At 48.0% G+C, this 21,136-nt stretch overlaps 8 protein-coding genes across 8 annotated transcripts; 3 read left to right on the forward strand and 5 right to left on the reverse strand.

Annotated features, from left to right (window-relative positions):
* Positions 1-892: 892 nt before the first annotated feature.
* Positions 893-1,110, reverse strand: N7518_001409 (uncharacterized protein; the record flags this gene model as incomplete). Its single annotated transcript, XM_057182337.1, has 2 exons — positions 893-1,053; positions 1,092-1,110. 2 exons carry the CDS (start codon positions 1,108-1,110, stop codon positions 893-895), a joined length of 180 nt encoding a protein of 59 aa, XP_057043787.1.
* Positions 1,111-1,234: 124 nt separating this feature from the next.
* Positions 1,235-8,797, forward strand: N7518_001410 (CAZyme family GH13; the record flags this gene model as incomplete). The annotated part of the gene is made up of 6 exons (XM_057182338.1): positions 1,235-1,588; positions 1,645-1,820; positions 1,876-7,857; positions 7,911-8,116; positions 8,181-8,691; positions 8,749-8,797. 6 exons carry the CDS (start codon positions 1,235-1,237, stop codon positions 8,795-8,797), a joined length of 7,278 nt encoding a protein of 2,425 aa, XP_057043788.1.
* Positions 8,798-10,499: 1,702 nt separating this feature from the next.
* N7518_001411 (uncharacterized protein) lies at positions 10,500-12,272 on the forward strand (the record flags this gene model as incomplete). The annotated part of the gene is made up of 7 exons (XM_057182339.1): positions 10,500-10,606; positions 10,666-10,739; positions 10,803-10,962; positions 11,027-11,250; positions 11,309-11,516; positions 11,576-11,874; positions 11,929-12,272. The coding sequence occupies 7 exons, from the start codon at positions 10,500-10,502 to the stop codon at positions 12,270-12,272; spliced, it is 1,416 nt and encodes a 471-aa protein (XP_057043789.1).
* Positions 12,273-12,832: 560 nt separating this feature from the next.
* On the reverse strand, positions 12,833-13,779 carry N7518_001412 (uncharacterized protein; the record flags this gene model as incomplete). Its single annotated transcript, XM_057182340.1, has 3 exons — positions 12,833-13,342; positions 13,518-13,686; positions 13,742-13,779. 3 exons carry the CDS (start codon positions 13,777-13,779, stop codon positions 12,833-12,835), a joined length of 717 nt encoding a protein of 238 aa, XP_057043790.1.
* A 219-nt stretch (positions 13,780-13,998) lies between these two features.
* On the reverse strand, positions 13,999-14,955 carry N7518_001413 (transcriptional regulator family TF; the record flags this gene model as incomplete). Its single annotated transcript, XM_057182341.1, has 1 exon — positions 13,999-14,955. The coding sequence occupies one exon, from the start codon at positions 14,953-14,955 to the stop codon at positions 13,999-14,001; it is 957 nt and encodes a 318-aa protein (XP_057043791.1).
* Positions 14,956-15,765: 810 nt separating this feature from the next.
* On the reverse strand, positions 15,766-16,287 carry N7518_001414 (Zn(II)2Cys6 transcription factor domain-containing protein; the record flags this gene model as incomplete). The annotated part of the gene is made up of 1 exon (XM_057182342.1): positions 15,766-16,287. One exon carries the CDS (start codon positions 16,285-16,287, stop codon positions 15,766-15,768), a length of 522 nt encoding a protein of 173 aa, XP_057043792.1.
* Positions 16,288-16,510: 223 nt separating this feature from the next.
* On the reverse strand, positions 16,511-18,078 carry N7518_001415 (uncharacterized protein; the record flags this gene model as incomplete). The annotated part of the gene is made up of 4 exons (XM_057182343.1): positions 16,511-16,821; positions 16,874-17,160; positions 17,210-17,325; positions 17,386-18,078. 4 exons carry the CDS (start codon positions 18,076-18,078, stop codon positions 16,511-16,513), a joined length of 1,407 nt encoding a protein of 468 aa, XP_057043793.1.
* A 696-nt stretch (positions 18,079-18,774) lies between these two features.
* On the forward strand, positions 18,775-20,801 carry N7518_001416 (uncharacterized protein; the record flags this gene model as incomplete). Its single annotated transcript, XM_057182344.1, has 6 exons — positions 18,775-19,035; positions 19,084-19,177; positions 19,233-19,622; positions 19,675-19,855; positions 20,045-20,694; positions 20,761-20,801. The coding sequence occupies 6 exons, from the start codon at positions 18,775-18,777 to the stop codon at positions 20,799-20,801; spliced, it is 1,617 nt and encodes a 538-aa protein (XP_057043794.1).
* Positions 20,802-21,136: the final 335 nt, after the last annotated feature.

A 21,136-nucleotide genomic window follows, 5' to 3' on the forward strand; every position in this document is an offset into this window, starting at 1 on the left:
GGAACCGAAAAGAAGAAGAAAAAAACCCTTGAGAAAGGGGAAGAACGGAAAAAACGAAAAAAACGAAAAAGACGGAGAAAACGAAAAACCAAAAACAAGTGCCCGTACACTATCTGGTATAAGACCCCGGTCGTAAATGCACTAAGTGGGGGTGGGTCTTACCTCAACAACCAATCGGCCGGGTCGGGCTATCATGATCTCGGCCCCCTAACCCACGCGGGTCATGACCGAGAGGTATATCGGCATTTTGATAGGTTGATAATTGCGGGCCTAGAAAATCAACAGTCGGCAGACGTGAAAGTTGCCCACTACCTACTCCGTACAATGTCTCACTGTCTAAGCCTTATTTTTTAACTAACTGCCAGGGGGAGAGAACTGCATGCCAGGCGACATGAGTCTAAAAAACAATCACATGTCCCGCGATAAGGAGACAGCTTTTCTCTGCGCTAGTTGTAAAGATAGCGTCAGGGTCTGGCAAGTGGCGCATGGGTCAAATCTAATACTAGTACTCCGTATAGAGCGTTGATGGGAGTCGGGTAGCCCCGTCAGGCTCCAATTAATACTCTTTTAACCGAACTAGGTGTCCTATTCGGCTTTTGATGCCAAGGACAGGCGGGAAAGAAGAATAAAACAATCATAATTTATACCCAAAGGAGAAAAAGATTTAAAATTACAATTACAATTACATCCAATTAAACTGAAAAAGGCAAAAGAAATAAAAATTACCGAAGCTGAGACGTTGGAACCCAATATACTCCAATACAGTCTGGGGCTCTAAAATTGATATGGAGTTTGTCTCATCTGCTTTTATTTTTATCTTGAGCTTCAATGCGACTAGGCTTTTAGCTTAGCATTTAGCACTGCGCACTGCTGTTATGTGATCATTTCTTTTTCACTTCCACAATCGATTCTTCCTTCGTTTACATCCCTCATCCCTCGTCCATCGTCCATCGTCCCTCGTTCGCTCGTTCTCGTTCCCTCGTTCCTTCGTTCGCTCGTTTGCTAGTCCGCCTGTCGTTCTCTTCTTTGGCTTACTGCCACCTTTGACGCCTTCTGTTGGGAATTTGTGTCGTGACCTTCGAGATACATACCTACATCCCACTGCTCCATGGCAATTGAGAGCTGCACATCTTCATCTCTTTCATAGAGTGTCTCATCCTCTCATCCCAGCGGGGATATCCGCACTATCTGAGGCGCGCGACCATCACTCAACAGCTTCGCGCAGTCACCAGTCATGAAGTGGTTACTCACCAGCGGATTGGTCTCGCTTCTTGCGAAAACCGTCACAGCTTGGCCATACGACGAGGCCTACCTTGATTATAACCTCAATGAGAATAAGACGGCCACTAACCCAGCAGATTACTGGGGAACATGGCCTGGCCATGAGGGGAAATATCACCCCTCTCCGACAAATTGGCGCTTCCCGTTCTACTCTCTCTTCTTGGATCGCTTCGTGAATGGTGATCCTACCAATGACAACGCAAATGGTACCACGTTTGAGCATGATATCGAACAACGCATCCGCCATGGTGGCGATGTGGCTGGCCTCGTCGAAACATTGGATTATCTCCAAGGAATGGGGATCAAGGTTTGTCTCATCTGTGATCTTCTAGTGGCAAGAAAATATATGCTCACAATGTCCAGGGTCTCTATATTGCCGGAACCTCCTTGCTGAATCAGCCGTGGACTTCAGACGGATATGGAGTTTTGGATACAACGATTCTCGACGCGCATTATGGAACTATCCAGACTTGGAGAGACGCCATCACCGAAATACACAAGCGCGGGATGTATGTCTTGTTCGACAATACCATTGCGACGTAAGTTGTCCCCGTGTGCATAAATAAGAGACCAGTGCTAACTGAATATATCCAGAATGGGTGACTTGATTGGATTTGAAGGCCATCTAAACACATCTACTCCATTCTCGGAGAAGGAATATAGAACACAATGGAAGACTGAACGCCAATACAGAGACTTCACCATTGGAGCTGGCGACTACAATCAGACCTGTGACTACCCTCGATTCTGGTTCGAAGATGGATACCCCGTGAACGAATCAGAGACCTCAGGCTTGGTTGGATGTTACAACAGCGACTTCGACCAGTACGGCGATATTGAGGCTTTCGGTGTGTGGCCTGATTGGAAGCGACAACTGGCCAAGTTTGCCTCCGTCCAGGATCGTCTCCGCGAGTGGAACCCGACTGTGCGCGAAAGATTGATCCGGCACTCCTGCATGATCATCCAATCTTTAGATATTGATGGTTTCCGTTATGACAAGGGCACACAAGCTACCGTGGATGCTCTTGGAGACATGTCCGCTGCCTACCGAGAATGCGCGCGCGCAGTTGGAAAAGAGAACTTCTTTATCACTGGCGAAATCACGGGTGGAAACGACTTTGGTGCCATTTACCTCGGAAGGGGTAGGCAGCGTAACCAGTGGCCTGAGAGCTCTGCCGAAACAATAAAGTTGACAAATGAGTCCTCTGCCCAGTGGTTCTTACGCGAAGCCGGACATGAAGCCATCGATAGTGCAGCCTTCCACTATACGACATATCGTGCCCTGACTCGATTCCTTGGCATGGATGGGCAGCTTTCAGCCGGTTATGATGCGCCCGATGACTGGGTTTTGGGCTGGGACTGGATGGTGCAATCAAATGATTTGGTCAATGCTAACACCGGCAAGTTCGACCCTCGACACATGTTTGGTGTGACGAATCAAGACGTCTTCCGTTGGCCATCGATTGCCAATGGTACACATCGACAGTTACTCGGTTCTTTCGTGACTACATTGATGCTCCCCGGAATCCCACTTCTTCTTTGGGGTGAAGAGCAGAACTTCTATATCTTAGATGCCACTGCGGAGAATTACATTTATGGGCGACAGGCAATGTCGCCTGCAACCGCGTGGAGAACTCATGGCTGCTTTAACTTGCAGTCCTCGCAGTACTACAAGTGGCCTGTTTTGGCAGCTAAAAAGGGCTGTGAGGATGTGACAGTTGCCTACGACCACCGCGACCCTTCCCACCCTCTTCGAAATATCATGAAGCAGATGTATCACTTGCGTGAACAGTACCCAATTCTCAATGACGGGTTTTACATTGGGAATTTGTCAAAGAAAACCGACTATGTTTACTACCCTGGTTCAAATGGAACGGCCACGGAGACCGGAATGTGGTCCATTTACCGGGATATCAATACCAATGCGCAAAAATACGAACCCAAATATCAACCGGTCTGGCTTGTTTACCAAAACCTCAATGACACAAGGACATACACATTCGACTGCAACTCCGACAATGTGACTAAGACACTGACTGCTCCATTCGATTCTGGTACCACTGTCAAGAACCTTTTCTACCCGTACGACGAGATCAAACTGGTGGATGGAGTGCGCAAACTCGGCTTCAATGGATCCACGGAGTTGAATGGCTGTGCGGAAAGCTTGAAATTGAAGGCATACGAGTTCCGCGCATACGTTCCTATCGCTAAACATCAATTCCCTCGGCCCATGATCACCAAATTCACCCCCGGCCATGATTTCCCACTGCGTTCTACCGTGGCGCCCAACCTTCCAGAGGATGTAACGGTTGAGCTTTACTTCTCGGAAGAAATGAACTGTAACTCGGTGACCGAGGCAATTACCCTCGATTCATCTACAGAGACTGGGAAGGTTCCAACCCTAGATTCCAATACTGTGAAGTGCACAACTATCTCTCCCTTGCTCCAAACAAATTGGACTGCTGAGATCCCAAGCGTTTGGAAGTGGACAGCAAACCTCACTGGAGTGTACAACGGAATCCATAAATTGACTGTCACCAATGTTACCAACAAAGACACAAGCTCTTATACCTACGCTGTTGATCACTTCCTCTTCCGTGTCGGCCAGTTCGATAACCCTATGGTGTTCACTTCTGCCAACTACTCGAGCAGTCTACTCCACAAGAAAGACAACGGCGACCTCTTTATCCAGCATCATGCTGCTGGTGCAGACAAATACCGTTATTCAACTAATTGGGCATCGTCATTCTCCAACTGGAAAGAATATAAAGGCGGAAATGATACCATCGAGAGGCTCCCATGGTCGGGAACCAAGAAACAAGAATGGGATGGTGAGCATGTGCGTGTTGAGTACTGGAGTCGTTTGACTGGAAGTAGCGACTACGTGCAGCAAGGTGACGCTGACTGGGACCACCCAGTCACACGACGTTTCCCCCATGCCTTCTTCAATGGACCCTACAACCAGTATGGATTCGACGGGGGCCTTGACAACAGAATCACACTCGACACCAAAACCGGAGTCTGGTCCTACCATTTCACGTCCGAATGGCCTGCAGTCGGTCAGCTAAATATCTGGGGAATTAACCCAGACGGAAAGCCCGATCAAACCTGGGTTTTGGGTGATATCGACAATGACACAGTCCTAGACCGAAGCCCACCGTCTGCTCTGAGCGCGACTTTGATCAATATCACCGCCGCGCCAGCGAAAGGCTACCTCTCTCACAAAATCTACTTCGACGATGGAACTCTCCATTTCTGGCTCGATCCGGTTGGACCTCAGTCCACACAGATTGCCATGTTCGTGTTATTCTGGATCATACCATTCCTCACTGCCGTGGGATGTGTGTACATCTTCATGAAGTCTTTCTATAAGGTCAAATTCAACCAGGTCGGTGTGAGTGAGAAGCAAAACATTCCTCTCGCAATTTGGAACAAGATCAAGACGTCCAGTGGTCACAAGGATCAATCCTCAAACCCACTAATGCGCTTAGCCAACAAATCCGGCTTCATGCAAAGCACCACCGCTCTGGGCGGAGCTCTTGCTTCTGGCAAGCGACGCATGGTTCTAATCGCCACCATGGAGTACGACATTGAGGATTGGGCCATCAAAATCAAAATCGGTGGTCTTGGTGTTATGGCCCAACTAATGGGTAAGACCCTAGGTCACCAAGATCTCATCTGGGTCGTTCCTTGCGTTGGAGGTGTCGACTACCCTGTGGACCAGGAGGCAGAGCCTATGGAAGTCACCATTCTCGGCAGCCCCTACCAGGTCCAAGTCCAATACCACGTCTTGAATAATATCACCTACGTCCTGCTTGATGCTCCAGTGTTCCGTCAACAGTCAAAGTCCGAACCCTACCCTGCTCGTATGGATGATCTTGACAGTGCAGTGTACTATTCAGCATGGAACCAGTGTATCGCGGAAGCCATCAAGCGATTCCCGATTGATACCTACCATATTAACGACTACCACGGTTCTCTCGCACCTCTTTACTTGCTCCCAAGAACTATCCCTGTTTGTCTCTCCTTGCACAATGCTGAGTTCCAGGGTCTCTGGCCTATGCGAACTCTCAAGGAAAAAGAGGAGGTTTGCTCGGTCTTTAACCTTAACGAAGAGGTCGCTCGTCGTTACGTGCAATTTGGTGAAGTGTTCAACTTACTCCACGCTGGCGCAAGCTATCTTCGTGTTCACCAGTCAGGATTTGGTGCCGTCGGTGTTTCTAAGAAGTATGGTAAACGGTCCTATGCTCGCTATCCTATCTTCTGGGGGTTGCATAAGATCGGCAATCTGCCTAACCCTGATCCATCTGACGTCGGTGAGTGGACAAAGGAGCCAACCAAAGAGCAAGATATCACCGTTGATGCAACATACGAGGCTGGCCGTGGTGAGCTCAAGAGGCAGGCCCAGGAATGGGCAGGACTCGATCAGAATCCTGATGCCGATCTACTTGTCTTTGTCGGTCGCTGGTCTATGCAAAAAGGTGTTGATCTCATTGCGGACGCAATGCCCGCTGTTATCGAAGCCCGGCCTAACGTGCAGTTGATCTGTATTGGCCCCGTTATCGATCTCTACGGTAAATTCGCTGCTCTTAAGCTTGACCACATGATGAAAGTCTATCCCGGACGAGTCTTCTCAAAGCCTGAATTCACTGCACTTCCGCCATTCATCTTCTCTGGGGCTGAGTTCGCCTTGATCCCATCTCGTGACGAGCCCTTCGGTCTGGTTGCCGTCGAGTTTGGCCGAAAAGGTGCATTGGGTATCGGAGCTCGTGTCGGTGGTCTTGGCCAAATGCCAGGCTGGTGGTACAATGTGGAATCAATCTCAACGTCTCATCTCCTTATGCAATTCAAGCTTGCAATTGAGGCTGCCCTCAATTCCAAGACATCCGTCCGTGCAATGATGCGTGCGAGATCTGCAAAACAGCGTTTCCCTGTTGCTCAATGGGTTGAAGATCTTGAGATCCTGCAATCTACTGCTATCGCGGTCCACAACAAAGTGGCGAAGAGTAATAACAACAACAATCGACCTGGCACTTCTTCTGGAGTCAGCACTTTCAGTGGAGCCCTGTCACCTTCACCTTCTATGACTCAACTCGGAAGCCCACTTGCTTCACCCGGCATGAACTCTCCATACACGCATTCTAGGGACAGCAGCTATTCCTTCAACCAAATGAACAACCTTGCCCCTCAAAAGAAGGTCAGCTACAGCGCAGATACAAACCTGGACGACATGGAGAAACCAAAGTCGGGACTGAGTCGTTCTCTCTCCCTGGGTGTTCACTCAGGTCCTGGTCATGCTGGACGTCGCAGAGCAGCAAAAGAGGCTGGTATCTCAGAAAGCGATGAAAACGGAGCCACTGATGCCGAAGGCGAGGATAGCAGCGATGAAGACACTGCCCACACCGTGTTTGGCGATGACGAATACACTCTCACTCCAGCTCAAGTCGAGGCAGGACGACGAGCCCAGGCTGCTCAAAGAGACCGTCCTCAAAACTTGCCTTCTCCAAGCCAGGAGTCTTTACATCCCAGGTTCATGCTTCCTTTGGAAAGCCCGGGATCTCCGGGCACACCACCGAGCGCGGACAGCCTCCTTCTTCCACCCCAGCCATTTGGCCAGTCCAACCGTTTCAGCAGCGCATCCGTTCTCTCTCTGGACTCTGTTGTCGGCAACAAGACAGACTTCAAGCTACAGAAGGTTGATCCTTTCTTCACAGATAGCACTGGCGAGTACTACAGGACGTTTGATAAAAAGTTGGATGCCCTGAACGGATCTAACTCCGAGTCGCAACTTTGTATCGAAGAGTTCTTGGTCAAGAGCGAGCAACAGTGGTTCGACAGGTTCCGCAATGCCAGACTGGGTCGTACCAAATCTCCCACACCATCGATTCGGCATTCATCAAGGAACACTGACACCCCAGACAATATGTTCTACAGTGACGATCTCGTCTCCAACGTCAATAGCAACGAAGAAAATCATCTCCAGGATGATGAGTTCCTTCTCGGAAAGGACTATGTCCCTCCCAGTGGACTTAAGAAATGGATGCAGATCAAAATTGGAGACTGGCCGGTCTACTCCATTTTCCTCGCTCTGGGCCAGATCATCGCCGCAAACTCATACCAGATTACTCTACTCACCGGTGAAGTTGGCCAGACCGCGGATAAGTTGTATGGAATTGCAACGACATATGCCATTGCATCCATGTGCTGGTGGCTCGTGTACCGCTACTTCAAGTCTGTCGTTTGTCTTTCTACTCCGTGGTTCCTATATGCTTTTGCATTCCTCCTGATTGGATCTGCTCACTGGCAAGATGATTCCTTCAGTCGGGGATGGATCCAGAATGTCGGTACCGGTTTCTACGCCGCGGCCTCCGCTAGTGGATCTATTTTCTTCGCTTCAAACTTTGGTGATGAGGGAGGTGCTCCAGTTGAAACCTGGATTTTCCGCGCCTGTGTCATTCAAGGTATCCAGCAGGCATACGTTATTGCCCTCTGGTACTGGGGTTCGACCATGACCAAGGCTTCTTCAGAGGGTCTCTTGAGCCCTGAGTCAGGCATTGCCAATAGCTGGAAAATGAGGTGAATAGCCCCGCACACTGATCTCCTTCCCTATTTTACTAACATTACTCCAGTGCGATTTGTTATCCCATCACTGTCTTCCTGTGTTTCGTAGGCATTCTGTTGGCATTGGGACTTCCCAACTACTACCGACAGAAGCCAGGCAAGGTGCCGTCCTTCTACAAGTCCCTTTTCCGGAGAAAGATCGTCGCTTGGAACTTCGTCGCGGTCATCCTGCAGAACTTCTTCCTGAGCGCACCATACGGTCGAAACTGGAGTTGTAAGTTCAATCTTCCCAATCGAACTCTGGCACACCGATCAGTACTAACATTCCCCTCTCCCAGTCCTATGGGGTTCCTCGCACGCCCACGCATGGCAGATCGTCATCCTCTGCATCGTCTTCTTTGGCGTTATCTGGTGTATATTCCTCTTCGTCGTTAGCAAATTCTCCAAACGACACAGTTGGTTCCTTCCCGTTTTCGCCTGCGGCCTGGGCGCACCCCGCTTCATCCAAATCTGGTGGGCCATCTCGGGCATCGGGTACTATCTCCCCTGGGCTGGGAGTTATACTTCCGGCGCGCTGGTCTCTCGCAGTCTCTGGCTATGGCTCGGCGTGTTGGATTCTATCCAAGGTCTTGGATTCGGTATCATCCTCCTACAGACTCTCACTCGAGTCCACATGTGTTTCGCTCTCATTGCATCTCAGGTGCTGGGTTCCATTGCGACTATCTGCGCCCGAGCTTTCGGTCCGAACAGCGTAGGCCCCGGTCCAATTTCTCCTGACATGACCAAGGGCGCCCATTCCTTGGCTAATGGCTGGTTTTGGGTTGCTTTGTTCTGTCAGTTGTTGATCTGGTATGTTGCTCCTTGCTTGTTTCGTTCATCTGAATTATTTCTAACATTTATCTGCAGTGCTGGGTTCTTGCTGTTCTTCCGTAAGGAACAACTCGCCAAACCATAAGCTCCCTTTATTTTTTTGGAGCATTTTTGTTTCTTGTCATACACCGGCTACGCCCATCACGACGAACATGAATGATCAAATTAATCTCTTCTGCATAATTGAAGCATGTTGTCCCCTTGTGATCTATTTTCTTTTTCTTTTTAGATATCTTAATGTTAATATTATTGTACTGAGTTCATACTCGGTTAGAATACATCAAGTCCTCGTAGTGAAATGAAGTAGAATCGTATATAGGGGTCTAACAATGCTGCTTTGCGAAGGTGTATAGCGGCCAGTGGCCGAATGCCTGATTTTGTGGGATTGATGCCTTAATTTGTCTAATTTGTGCCTGATTTTAGACTGGTAGAAATTAAAATACCTGAATTACCATGACAGAGAGCGTGTAAAATGAAGCTATTCCCACTATATAAATCTCAATATTTGTCTAAGTCTAGGTGGTTTGAAGATATTCCGACCCTAAGAATCTGAAGCTATTCATACTATATAAATCTCTATCTCCCTCTAATTCGAGTGTCGATACTCTTCCTCTAACTATATTCTCTATCTTCCTCTGGTTCCTAGTATTTATACTCTCTGTATCCTCCTCCGCTAGCTCCGGTATAGCGAAGTATCCTGAGACTAAGCCTACGCTCGCTTCTGCGCCCTTCCTACTGGTTTAACTGCTGTGGGAGGAGGCGATTTAACTGATATAGGAGGAGTAGGATGTCTAGTAACAATTCGGCAGTCCGGCCATATATCAATTATACCTTTATATCGCGTAATAACCATATGAAGCCTTGGGATTTGCTTAGGTACCAAAGGCGTTACATTTATTTTATTAAAGGGCTCTGCCACAGTAATTCATAGAAGTATCATATAGCTGAAATTATTCGAAGGTTGTACTTTTTACAGTGGTAAGACCATAATAAATGGCATACGTACTGAAAATGGAGTGCCAAGAGTTACTCTGCCTAATTAGGTTAGAGAGCTGCGGAGCAGTATTCAATTGTGTTTACAAAACACAGTATAGGCGGTGTCGAAGGCGGTCTAGAATCAAGCATAAACACCGCAAAATCAGGCGTTCGGCACCTTCGCACTGCTTTTTCTTTATCCTAGTCAATGACATGAATTCTCTCAAAGAGCACAAGACCATCCAAGACTCAAATTGCTCGACTGAACCAGTGCTTGTTTTCTTGGGCTTCCCTAACTAATTCGGTAGTTTGTTGAAACTTTAGATGCGTCTTTGTATAGTTCAATTTGGAAATAAGCAACGCAGTCTCTTTACTATTTCGTCAGCACAATGCTATTTTCTCCCGAATTACAGGCTCAACCCCCCTTTCCAAAGTCCGAGAAAGCTCTTCCAATGAGCATTATTGTTAGCCGATTCCTGCCATACTGGACCATAAGAGTTGTCGACCCGAGATGTCAGTTCCATCACCAATCAGCGGTATACTTACCCGACCTCACATTCCCCACTAAGACCAGACTCGCATCTTGACTCTTAGACGCAGATCAATGAAATTAGTGGATAGTTCGGGGCCAATCAACTCCAACCCCAGATCCGGGGTCAGAGAAGAGTGCGGGGTTGAGGGCTGTTCAGCTCCCGTGACCAGTCCTGATATTGGTATTAATATCGTAGACCTTATGGGGGACTGAGCCCGTTGTATTCATTCAAAACTTATCCTGGAATCAATAAGCTTGTTGATCCGAACGCATTGAATTCATGATGTCCAAAACTCGAGACACAGAGAAGGACATTGATGGAGGTTGTATCCATTTGGAGTATTCAGATGATGGAACTGCACATCCAACCAAGGAGGAATATGCACGGTAAACCAACTTCCCAGTTTATCGGCGAATATGTTGCTGAAACCTCAAAGAGTATATAGGAAAATCGACAGGCGGATCCTACCGTTTGTGGCGCTGACCTATCTGTTATGCTACCTCGATCGGACTAATATCGGTGAGAAGGCGAATGCTTCCATTGGAATCGTTCAATAGTACTCTTACTTATGACTATACAAAGGAAATGCACGAGTCTTGAACAGTGGCACCGGCGACGATCTGATGACCTCTATTGACATGAACGACCACGAATATCGCATTGCCCTTATGCTATTTTTGGTGGCTTATTCTCTATTTGAGACACCAAGCAACTTAGCAATGAAAAAACTCACTCCTCCAGTGTGAGACTTCGCACCCTGACGGTCAGATGGGTATATTGTTTGCTTTACTGACACTCATGACTAGCTGGCTGGCATTTCTTGTCATTTGTTTCGGCGCCCTGTGTGCAGGAATTGGAGGGTCAAAAAATGCCTTAACACTCATGGCTCTCCGATTTCTCTTAGGTGCATCCGAGGCTGGTGTTTACCCGGGAATGATCTTTTTTCTCAGCTTCTGGTACGGACCGCGTGAACGAGCCATCCGAATCGCTGTCTTTCTTTGCAGTGCCACGCTAGCAGGTGCTTTCGGGGGTATGATCATTCCGAACGCGATTTGTCAATTTATGGGTGCTAAAACTTATTTTTATAGGTGCTATTGCCTACGGAGTAGCTCATATGAATGGTGCCGGGGGCTTACAAGCATGGCGGTGGCTTTTTATTATCGAAGGTTTACCATGTCTCGTCCTAGCAGTTGCTATTTTCTTTTTCCTGCCAAGCTACCCGGAAAAGGCCAAATGGCTCACTGCGGAAGATAAGGCCATCCTCAAAGCATCCTTTGGCAATAATGTGGCTCGAGGGTACATCATAAATCTACCCGCAACAATAACTACCGAAGCTAATCTGATTCTTTCTACAGTGAGGACAAGCTCAACTGGGCTGATGCAAAGGCGACTCTTAAGGATCTTCGCCTCTGGGTTCACTATGTCCTTTATCTTTTTGTCGGAATAGGTGTTTCGTCCCTCTCATTATTCGCTCCGGCAATCGTTCAGGGAATTGGATACACTGGACTCCAGGCGCAGCTCTTCACCATTCCACCTTATGCATGTGCATATGTTGTGGCTCTCACAGCGGCATATATATCCGATAGAGTTGTATGCCGAGGGTTGATTGCTGCCCTATTCGGGTTTACAGGATTTGTTACGTTTCTCATTCCCGGTGAGTTGTACTCCCATTCTCATACTGGTCATTGGTTTCTGATTCTCAATATAGCCTGCGTCCCGAGCCCATCACTTCATCTTCGTTACGGTATGCTTGTGCTTAGTGCATGCTCTGCTTTCGGGTCGCTACCCCCACTGTGTGCGTGGGTTTCGGACAATGTCCACAGCACTACTGCGGCGTCGGTAGCAAGCGGGTTGAATATTGCATTTACTGGACCAGGCCAAATTATAGGGGTGTGGATCTACCAGAGTCAGCAGGCTCCTCAGTACCAGACGGGCCATGCTGTCAATGCCGCCAGTCAGTTCATGGCAATGGTGTTGGCATTGGGCCTATGGATCTATTACCGACGACAGAATGCAAAGCTTGCTCCGGGTGAGCAGAAGTGGGTTGCATAAGATGAAATTGAATGACTGCCAGTCCAAGAGGATTACGTACTGATGTCGGAAGATGTTCTATTCGACAGCAGATCACTATAAGAGATCATCACGCTCGAAGAGCAACATGGACATGAGCAAGTAAACAAGATTATATATGGAGAAAATGGATATCCCAAATTGTGATCGGTAGTTCAGCTGTTGTGTCAGAAAAAGAGAGCGGATTGTTCTTCTATTGGGCTTGCTATTCTAATGTCGATATATATCTCAATTGAAGAATGTTCATTTTTACTACAGAGTAATAAAAATAGATCAGTGGTAACCAGTGCCATTCTCAAACGAACAAAACAAAAAAGGAGTCAGACTATCGAGGCTTTACCGTAATAAATCGAGCGTTTACCTTGTTGATAGTTTTCGAAAGTCAAATTCTTATAAGACATCGTTCTGTGTAGCTATATAGACAGTGCTCGGGCAAATTTCGCGGACATATTAGATTATCTACGTGTGTAAAGCGAGACAAGTTTTCAATATGCAAGTAAAACATAGTTAGATATCTAAGGCTATCGAATGAGTATCAAACATCAAAATTTTCCAGGGAGTCTCATTGCACCATCAAGTCTCAGACAGCATCCATTAAGCATCCGGTTCCTAAATATCTCCAAAACAGACCCGCCGAACTCTTCCGGTTTCCCCGCTCGCTTTGGCCATTCAAAGTGGGCCTCGATAGCCTTTCGTGCTCTTTCCGGCATCTTTCCTTGAGCGGTCATCGGAGTAGAGAACATGTTTGGCGCAATAGATACAGCTCGGATGCCGTATCGGGATAGGTCCCTCGCCAGTGGCAATGTCAGAGACCGGATGGCTCCCTTGGTAGCCGCGTAAGCCACCTGGCCTTGCTGCCCATCGTACGCTGCAGCCGAAGATACCATAACAATCACACCTCTTTCGGACTCATCGTCGGGATCGATCGACTCGGGTAGTTGAGCCATGTGAGGAACGACTTGTCGGATGAGGTCGAGAGACCCGACAAGGTTCACGTTGATGGCTTGTTGTAACTTCGCAAGTGCCAGAGGCTCGAAGGAGGAATTCATAATCTACATCACTTTAACACCGGAATCCTAAATCCGTGTATGGAATCTTTGACCACGCACTTTTCCTGGAGCTAGGATGCCCGCACAACAAACTACCCCACCAATCGGAGCTTTCGTATTCTGACTCCACTCAACGGCAAGCAAAATAAAATTATAATTAAATTGTTTTTTCACTCACTCCCTTGGTGATGTCTGTAGTGCATGATATGTCGACCGGGTAGAACCTCACTAGCTCGGATGGAAGTTCTTCTTCTGCGGCGTCAATAGGTTCAGCCAGGTCAAACAAAGCAACGCGCGCGCCACTATGAGCCAAAGCCTGTGCTGTCGCCCGGCCTAAGCCTGAAGATCTATATTCAAAGTATGTCAGCTGGGTGGTTCTGACGGGTAAATCTGGTGTCCTACCCCCCGGTGACAATGAAGGTCCTATTTTCAAGTTGCATTTTGCTCGAATGCTCTTTTTGAATGTGTAGTAGGCCTACGGTAGTTGCATTTAAATCCACTTTTATAAGTACTTTCTGGTATCTACCCGGGGACCTCTGCCTGGAATAAAATATCACGCCAAGAGGGGATCTCGGGTGTCGGGTAATTCTTTCGGAAAGTAGAGACTTTCGCTCTCGAATGGAAAATAGAGATGGGGAATGAGCTTGTAGTCGTAATAGCTAAATAATGGGGAACATAAAGCCGAACAGGTCGAGGGAAATATAACGCACGTCGACCCGAGCATTCTTTGCTCTTTGTTGGTCTGTTACTTCTTGTAGTAGGCGCGCAGCTTTACCAGCATGAATGCTCGCATGCTCGCCCCCTGGTCCATAGTCGGATTTCACCAGACTCAATTGGCGAAGCTTAGCAATACACCACGCAACTTTGACAGAGTCGGCGCATTCGGTCGCGAATGTGAAGAGAGCCCACATTGCTGTGCTGTTGAGAGGCGACTCATCCCAATCATCAATGTCAGATACGAAGTTTTCAGAAATCACAATTGGCTGGTCGACACTTCCACGAAGTGCTGCCCATGTATTATCGGCAGCCGACCTTTCATCTCCTTGTGCTAGATGGTCCCACCATGCAGCCCTGTATAAATAACAAAAATTAGACCAAAAGCATGCCCGAATCACGCAGAGTAGTCGGGAAATATCTTTCGCAAGATGTAGTTGTAATGAGTCTTTGAGTTGCTCGAAATCGGAGTTCAAAATTACAGGGCGGCTTTTCCAAAGCTGGTGAAGATCGTTGATAATCTGACTGGCGCTGGCAGTGACTTCCACTTCATCTTCGATGGACCCACGTGGCCGACGGTGGCGATCCAACATAGCAATTTTGCGAAGGAACTGCTGTGACAGACGATGGAACGTTACGGCATCACGAAGAATGCTTTCCTTTAATGTCGGTAGTGGGCTATTGGAAGGGCACGACGTCAACGGGTCTCGCCGCCTTATCTCTGGTCGTAACCGGTCGGGCGGTGGGGATAAAAGGTCCATTCCCCTTGAACTTTGCTGCAATGGTGACTCCGCATCCGCGACTGGGTGTATCGACGGGTTTGGAGGGCCGCTTATGAAAGGTGATACTGAGGTTGGCCGACGTGTCAAAATGCCGTTTCCTCCGAAGATGACAAGTTTCATATCGCAAAGAACTAGCCAATTCAATATTTGCTGTGTTAACAAATCGGCCTCATCTAAATCTTGTATAGGACAATCTGCCCATTTTATTTGATGAGCTCGATGAATATCCTCCTTGTCGATAAGCTACTCCATTTGGGTCAGCCAATGCTCGTCACCGACGACAGATGACTAACCTCGAAGCAAGTGAGAAGAAAAAGTCCAATTAGCAGCTCTCGGCGAAGAGACGCAGACGGCTTCACCTTTAGCTGCTCGAGCCCCTCGATAAGCGACTCTCTGGCAAATATATACAGATAATGAGAGAGGTTTTCGCCGTTTCGTAGAGCATGTGGACCTTTGTTGTGTTCTGTAGTTGAGAAAAACTTGTTAAAGTGGAGCTGGGAGAGCGCCACGATTGCGTTTGGAATAGTAGAGCTGCCACGGGCCATAGCCAGAATCTGACAACAGAGATCGTGCCATGAGGTAGTATCCACACTTGATACAGCAGGAACAAACACATGCTCTTGGAAGTATCTTCCCAATGCATCGGAACGACGAGTGATGCTTTTATCCGCTCCAGGGTCGGTAGTTGAACGCGCCGCAAAGAAGATATTCGTGGCCATCCGGTTGAAATTTGGAACTATATCTCGCAAAAGATTGGCATCTTTGCTAGACGAGTTGGACGTGGGGGCGGATTGGTGGGCATTGCTTGCTCCTGAAGAGCCTCAGTTACCGAAGGCTCGGTTTCTTTGGGGAGATGGTAGCGAACATTCTCTTTGGTGTGCTTAATTTGCATATTAGCGGAGGAGTCAGCGATAGAATCTTTACCGGGCCTCATACAGGCACGTCATAGGTTGGATTTGTAACGAAAGGGGCAGCGCCATCATGACGGTCATGCTCCAATGTGATGGCGTCCTCCAACGTCGGAATTGCCAGGCCTTGTGGCTCCGGTAGCAAGGTCGATGGGGAACACCATAAATCCAGAGCATTCCGAGAGAAGGCGTCAAAGTCAAAGAATAAAGCAGTTTCTGGGTAAAAGGCAGGGTTGAGGCTCGAGTCAAGATCCATCAACTCGTCAACGTCTCGGTGATTGGTGGAAGTCGGTGACTGATCCACATTCTGCTGACTGGGATGTGTACCGGGGCTGGTTGGTCTCTCTGTCTGCCAACGCTTCGATGGAACCCGCCGATATATACATTCAGCTCCTAGTCGGGTACAGTTGGCGCATATCGGGGTTCCTTCATCGCATCTCACCTTGCGCCTCTTGCAGGTGGTACAGCCGGCTCGTGATCGAGGCCCCGATCGACCCAGGCGTCTTTCTGGTCGGAAGTCGGTAGATGCAGTTGCAGGGGACATTTCAGATTGTGAATGAGAAATACCCGAAAGAATCAGTTTCTCTTATATGAAAGACATGAGCATTGCCGAGGTCTTCGCCCCCACGTCCTTTGATGCTCATCAGAGCCAAAACGCGGGGTTAATGAGCGTCACCTGATCTGCCGTTTGCTTACTCTAATCAAAACACTTGGTCTACAACTATGTTGTACACAGTGTTCTGACGAAAAGAAATTATCAAATTATCTCACAATCTAACTTCACGTGTATTTCCCAGAGCTTCGAATGTGTCGGCAGCCCAGTTACTGAATGCCTTTCGAGATTTCACAGCCTCGATATCCTGCTTGTTTACTCCCCTTGCTTCCAGAGCTGGGTTATATCCGAGACGTCGTCGTCCGTCAACCTGATCCTGGATTTCAGACGGCAAGGGTGCAACTTTGTCGTCGGCACGACCTAAAACAGTGACAACTGTAGCACCCCCGAGGCCCATATTGTGCTGCAGGCAGTATTTGGTCTGCGGTACACAACGGGTTGATGCCCAGCCACGTAAATGCCATACTAAATCTACATTAGCATAATCCCCTATATAAAGGGGTTGAATTGAGTGTACCTAACTCGGCCGTTTGAGCAAGGCCTGTCGCTCCCAGCGTATGACCCTTAGAAATCAATCCGCCACTGGGATTGATGATCCATCCTGGAGACGTTCTATTCGTTTTAGAACTTTGATCATACGTGATGCCTCCATCGGCGACCAGCTTCCACCCTTCGCCGTGTGGAGCTAGGCCCAAGTCTTCGATCGCACACATCTCGTTTGTCGTAAAGCAGTCATGCAGCTCAATCACTTGGATGTCTTTGGGTGATAGTGAAGCCTGCTTGAAGGCATTCTGGGCAGCACGTCTTGTCATTATTGGACCCAATCAGCTCGATGGCGCTCGCGGGCTCATACAAATCCCGAGAGTCAGTTGCAAGGGCTTGGCCCCTAATGGCAATTGCGCTTTCCTTCAGGTAGGGATGAGCTTGCAGGAAACGCTCCGACACTAGGACCGTGGCGGCAGCTCCGGTCTATCATATTAGTACACACATGGTGTATGCAGGCGAGGCTTAATAAGAACATGTACTTACCGAGGATGGGCAGCATTGCAGCCGAGTAATCGATCCCGACACCTGTGGACTCGATGAAACTTCCTCGGTCGTCACAGACTGACGCAGCTGACTGTAGGGGTTGTTCATGCCATGCGTACGGTTAGTGGAGGCAATAGCGGCGAAATGCTCTGCTTTTGCTCCGTTCGATCCGTATTTTTCCAGGTACTCAGCTTGGGCGTTGGCATATAGCTGAGGTGTCCAGCCAGCTGATTCTGCTTGACCCTTGGGAATAAAACGCTTTGAAAGAGCCAGAATTCTTCCCAGAGGATTCTCCCTATCCTTATAAATCTGTGGAAGAGCACCAGGATACATTTTGTCAAATCCCACCACAAGGACACAATCAGCACTGCCGGCCTGAATAAACTGATTGGCCATATACAGGCCCGTACTCCCCGCGCTGCAGTAGTTATGAACATTGTAAATGGGAACTCCAGTCATCCCCAGGGTGTAGAAAACACGCTGTGCGCCAGCAGAGTCACCAAACACATAACACCCAACTCCCTGATCAACATCATCATAGTTGATTCCGGCATCGAGTAAAGCTTTCACACATGCGGATACGGCGAGGTTGAAATAATCTCCCTCGGGATTGGAGGAGGTTGCGGCTGACTTTTTGGGAGACTGAAATGGGGTCATCCCCACACCGACGATGTATACTGGGGAGGCAGTCATATTGATTGATGTACAGAAAAATGAGAAGGAGTGCACAAATTATATCGCAATATGTAGATTAGCGAGCTTCTCCTAGACCCTTTTAAACACGCGAAGTGTACCATGTAATAGTTCCCGAAGAGGTTCATAAGTCCGACAAACGATAGCAACAACTCATTGCTTGCCTCCATGTCGGAATGATATTGGAACCGAGCATTGTCGTCACCATCTTCAGTCCTCGAAGATGAGGGTGCTCGGGTATCGGATAAATCTCTTGGCGCTCCAGCATTCTGCTCGGGTATAGCATCCAACAGCAACCTAACAGAAAGCTTCCTCATGAATATTTCCAAGTGCGTAGCATCTAGCCGAGATCATTTGTGGAATTATTCAGTCACCTCGCTCTGATACACTGGCAAGTAGTGTAGTCATTCGTAGCAAGTAATTTATAGTAGGTCGCAGTCGTGTAAACAACACAGAAGACAGTATTGGGGCTTCTATAAAGACTCATTCACTGGGGGTAGTAGAACACTGGAATATATTTCATCGATTCCGTCATTTTGGCTTAGTGATCGCTTTTCAACGGCATACTCGGGTGAAGAGAAGACGAATATACACCGATTCTCCACCGCGATAGGATAATGTAAGCAATGGATAAAGTACATATTCTAGCCTAAAAACCCTCCAATTCAGTTGATTCAATCCTTCAATCGTGTAAAAATGCTCTCGAATCAGCCTTCTATTGTCTATGGCCCGTCGGCTCCGATCCCTGTGTCAATGACATTTGGGGACCTTCTATCCTACCATGCACAACACAGGCCAGATAACCATGCAATTATTTCGCATCATCAGAATATCCACTTGACCTATAGTCAGCTCGAAGAGCGTAGCACGTCGCTAGCAAAGGCATTCTCCAGCTATAACGTTAGCCGGGGTGATACTGTGGCCATCATGTTGGGCAGTCGCACGGAATACATCGAAGTAAGTACTCCATGAATAAATAGTACCTGAAGTTTACTGACTATCTAGACATTTTTTGCGTGTGCGAAATTAGGTGCATCGCTTGTCCTTCTTAATTTCGCCTTTGTTTTAGAGGAGATCGTTGATACCTTGACTCCAATTGGTAATGTATAATTTCTCATTCTACTAATTGCCGTAGCTGATGCGGTTCTCAATAGCCCCGAAGCTTCTCGTTATGACACCCAGCTTTGGGAAATTCCAATACGAGAACATTCTATTAAAGCTTTCAGAAATGCTTCCTTCTTTGCAAGCTGTGGTCCTTGTGGATCCGTACAAACTGAAGGCTCAAAGCCTAGGAGATAAGATGGTCTCCTATGAAGTCTTACTCAAGCAAAATTTTGCCACAAGCTTGCCTGGTAATGTTTCGCCTCATGACATTGTCAACATACAATTCACGTCTGGCAGCACTGGGACTCCCAAAGCAGCTGCACTTAGCCACTACAACATTATGAACTGTGGCAAGAATATCAGTGCCCAGATGAGTATAAGCGATAAGGACCGAGTCTGTCTTCCTGTACCTTTGTTCCACAGTTTTGGACTTATCATTGGTATGCTGCTCATCCTCTGTGAGGGTTCTGATAACGCTAAAATTGCGTGAAGGTATTTGCACCAGCACGTGGAGTGGATCAACCATTGTATTCCCTTCGGAAACATTCGACGCCGATGCGGTGTTGAAATGCATTGAGGGATATAGATGCACTGGCATTTATGGCGTCACCACAATGTTCATCGAGGAGATGAAGAACGCGAAATTTGCTTGCACCGATCGCTCATCTTTGAAGTTAGACTTCTGTCCCAGTAATGCTCGTCGATCTTTTGAAACTGACTCGTACTAGATTTGGAATCATGGCAGGATCAGCAATGCCACAGGATTTGTTGGAAAATGTTGCAACCTCCTTCCCAGTTCCTCGCCTCTACACAAATTGGGGATGACGGAACTTTCGTCCATTACCACTATGACACACCACAGCGATCCAACCCCCAACCGTCTTCACACAGCCGGTCGCCTTTTCCCGAACTTCATTGGGAAAATCGTGGAGCCTAACACAGGCCGAGTTCTGCCGTGGGGACAGAAGGGAGAGATTGTGATCTCTGGATATGGAGTCATGGGTGGAGGGTATCTTCGAAATCCATCCAAGACCGCAGAAGCGATGAGACAACACGTGGAAGACTTGGAGCCCCATGGAGTCGGACCTGTGGACAGCGAGGGAAATCTTAGAACGTGGATGCACACAGGAGATGAAGGGTATTTTGACAAAGATGGATATTTTGTGATCACTGGACGCATCAAAGACATCATCATTCGCGGAGGAGAGAACATTTCCCCGGTAGAAATCGAAGCACGACTTTCCTCCCACGGGGCGATTGTCCAGGCTTCTGTTGTTGGTGTTCCGAATGCTCGACTTGGAGAAGAAATAGCTGCGTTCGTTGAACTAACCAACGGCCATGCTAAACCTACCGATGAAGAGCTCCAGAAATGGGTGCGAGCAAGTCTCAGTCGCTTCAAAACACCAAGGCACTTTTGGTGGATAGGTAGTTCCCAGCATGGCGTTCCTCGAGAATGGCCGAAGACTGCATCTGGAAAGCTTAGAAAACCGGACTTACGGGAAGTCGCAAAGGGTGAGTCGAATTTGTTTCCCTCCGATTTTCCCTAGACAATTACACTGACGGTATCGGGTATGACAGAGTTGTTGAAGGAGGAGGTGCCGGAAAGAGCTCGACTTTAGAGAGTCGGGTCTAATTTTTCCTGTTTCTCCTCTTGAATTTTTCCATGTCTACCGTGACTCGATCATGCGTCTTCAATATCAAGAGCCCAAAGTGCATGTCACAGCCACTCAACCGCCACCACAACGCAAATCTTCTGCATGAAGATCCGCCCCACGGGTGTGGATCGCGATCGTCAACTTTAAAGCTTCTTTGTTGTGCCACATATTGGCGGATTTGGCTTTGGGGGAATAATATTCGTGGGAAAGGCGTCACATTAAGTTGATCGATGAGCCCGGGTAGGAGGGACAGGAGAGATGGCCTCGGCTGGAGGACAAGCTGTTGTGATGGCCTCAGG

The sequence above is a fragment of the Penicillium psychrosexuale genome (genome assembly GCF_028828465.1).
Source record: "Penicillium psychrosexuale strain IBT 29551 chromosome Unknown utg000002l, whole genome shotgun sequence".
Taxonomy (NCBI): Eukaryota; Fungi; Ascomycota; class Eurotiomycetes; order Eurotiales; family Aspergillaceae; genus Penicillium; species Penicillium psychrosexuale.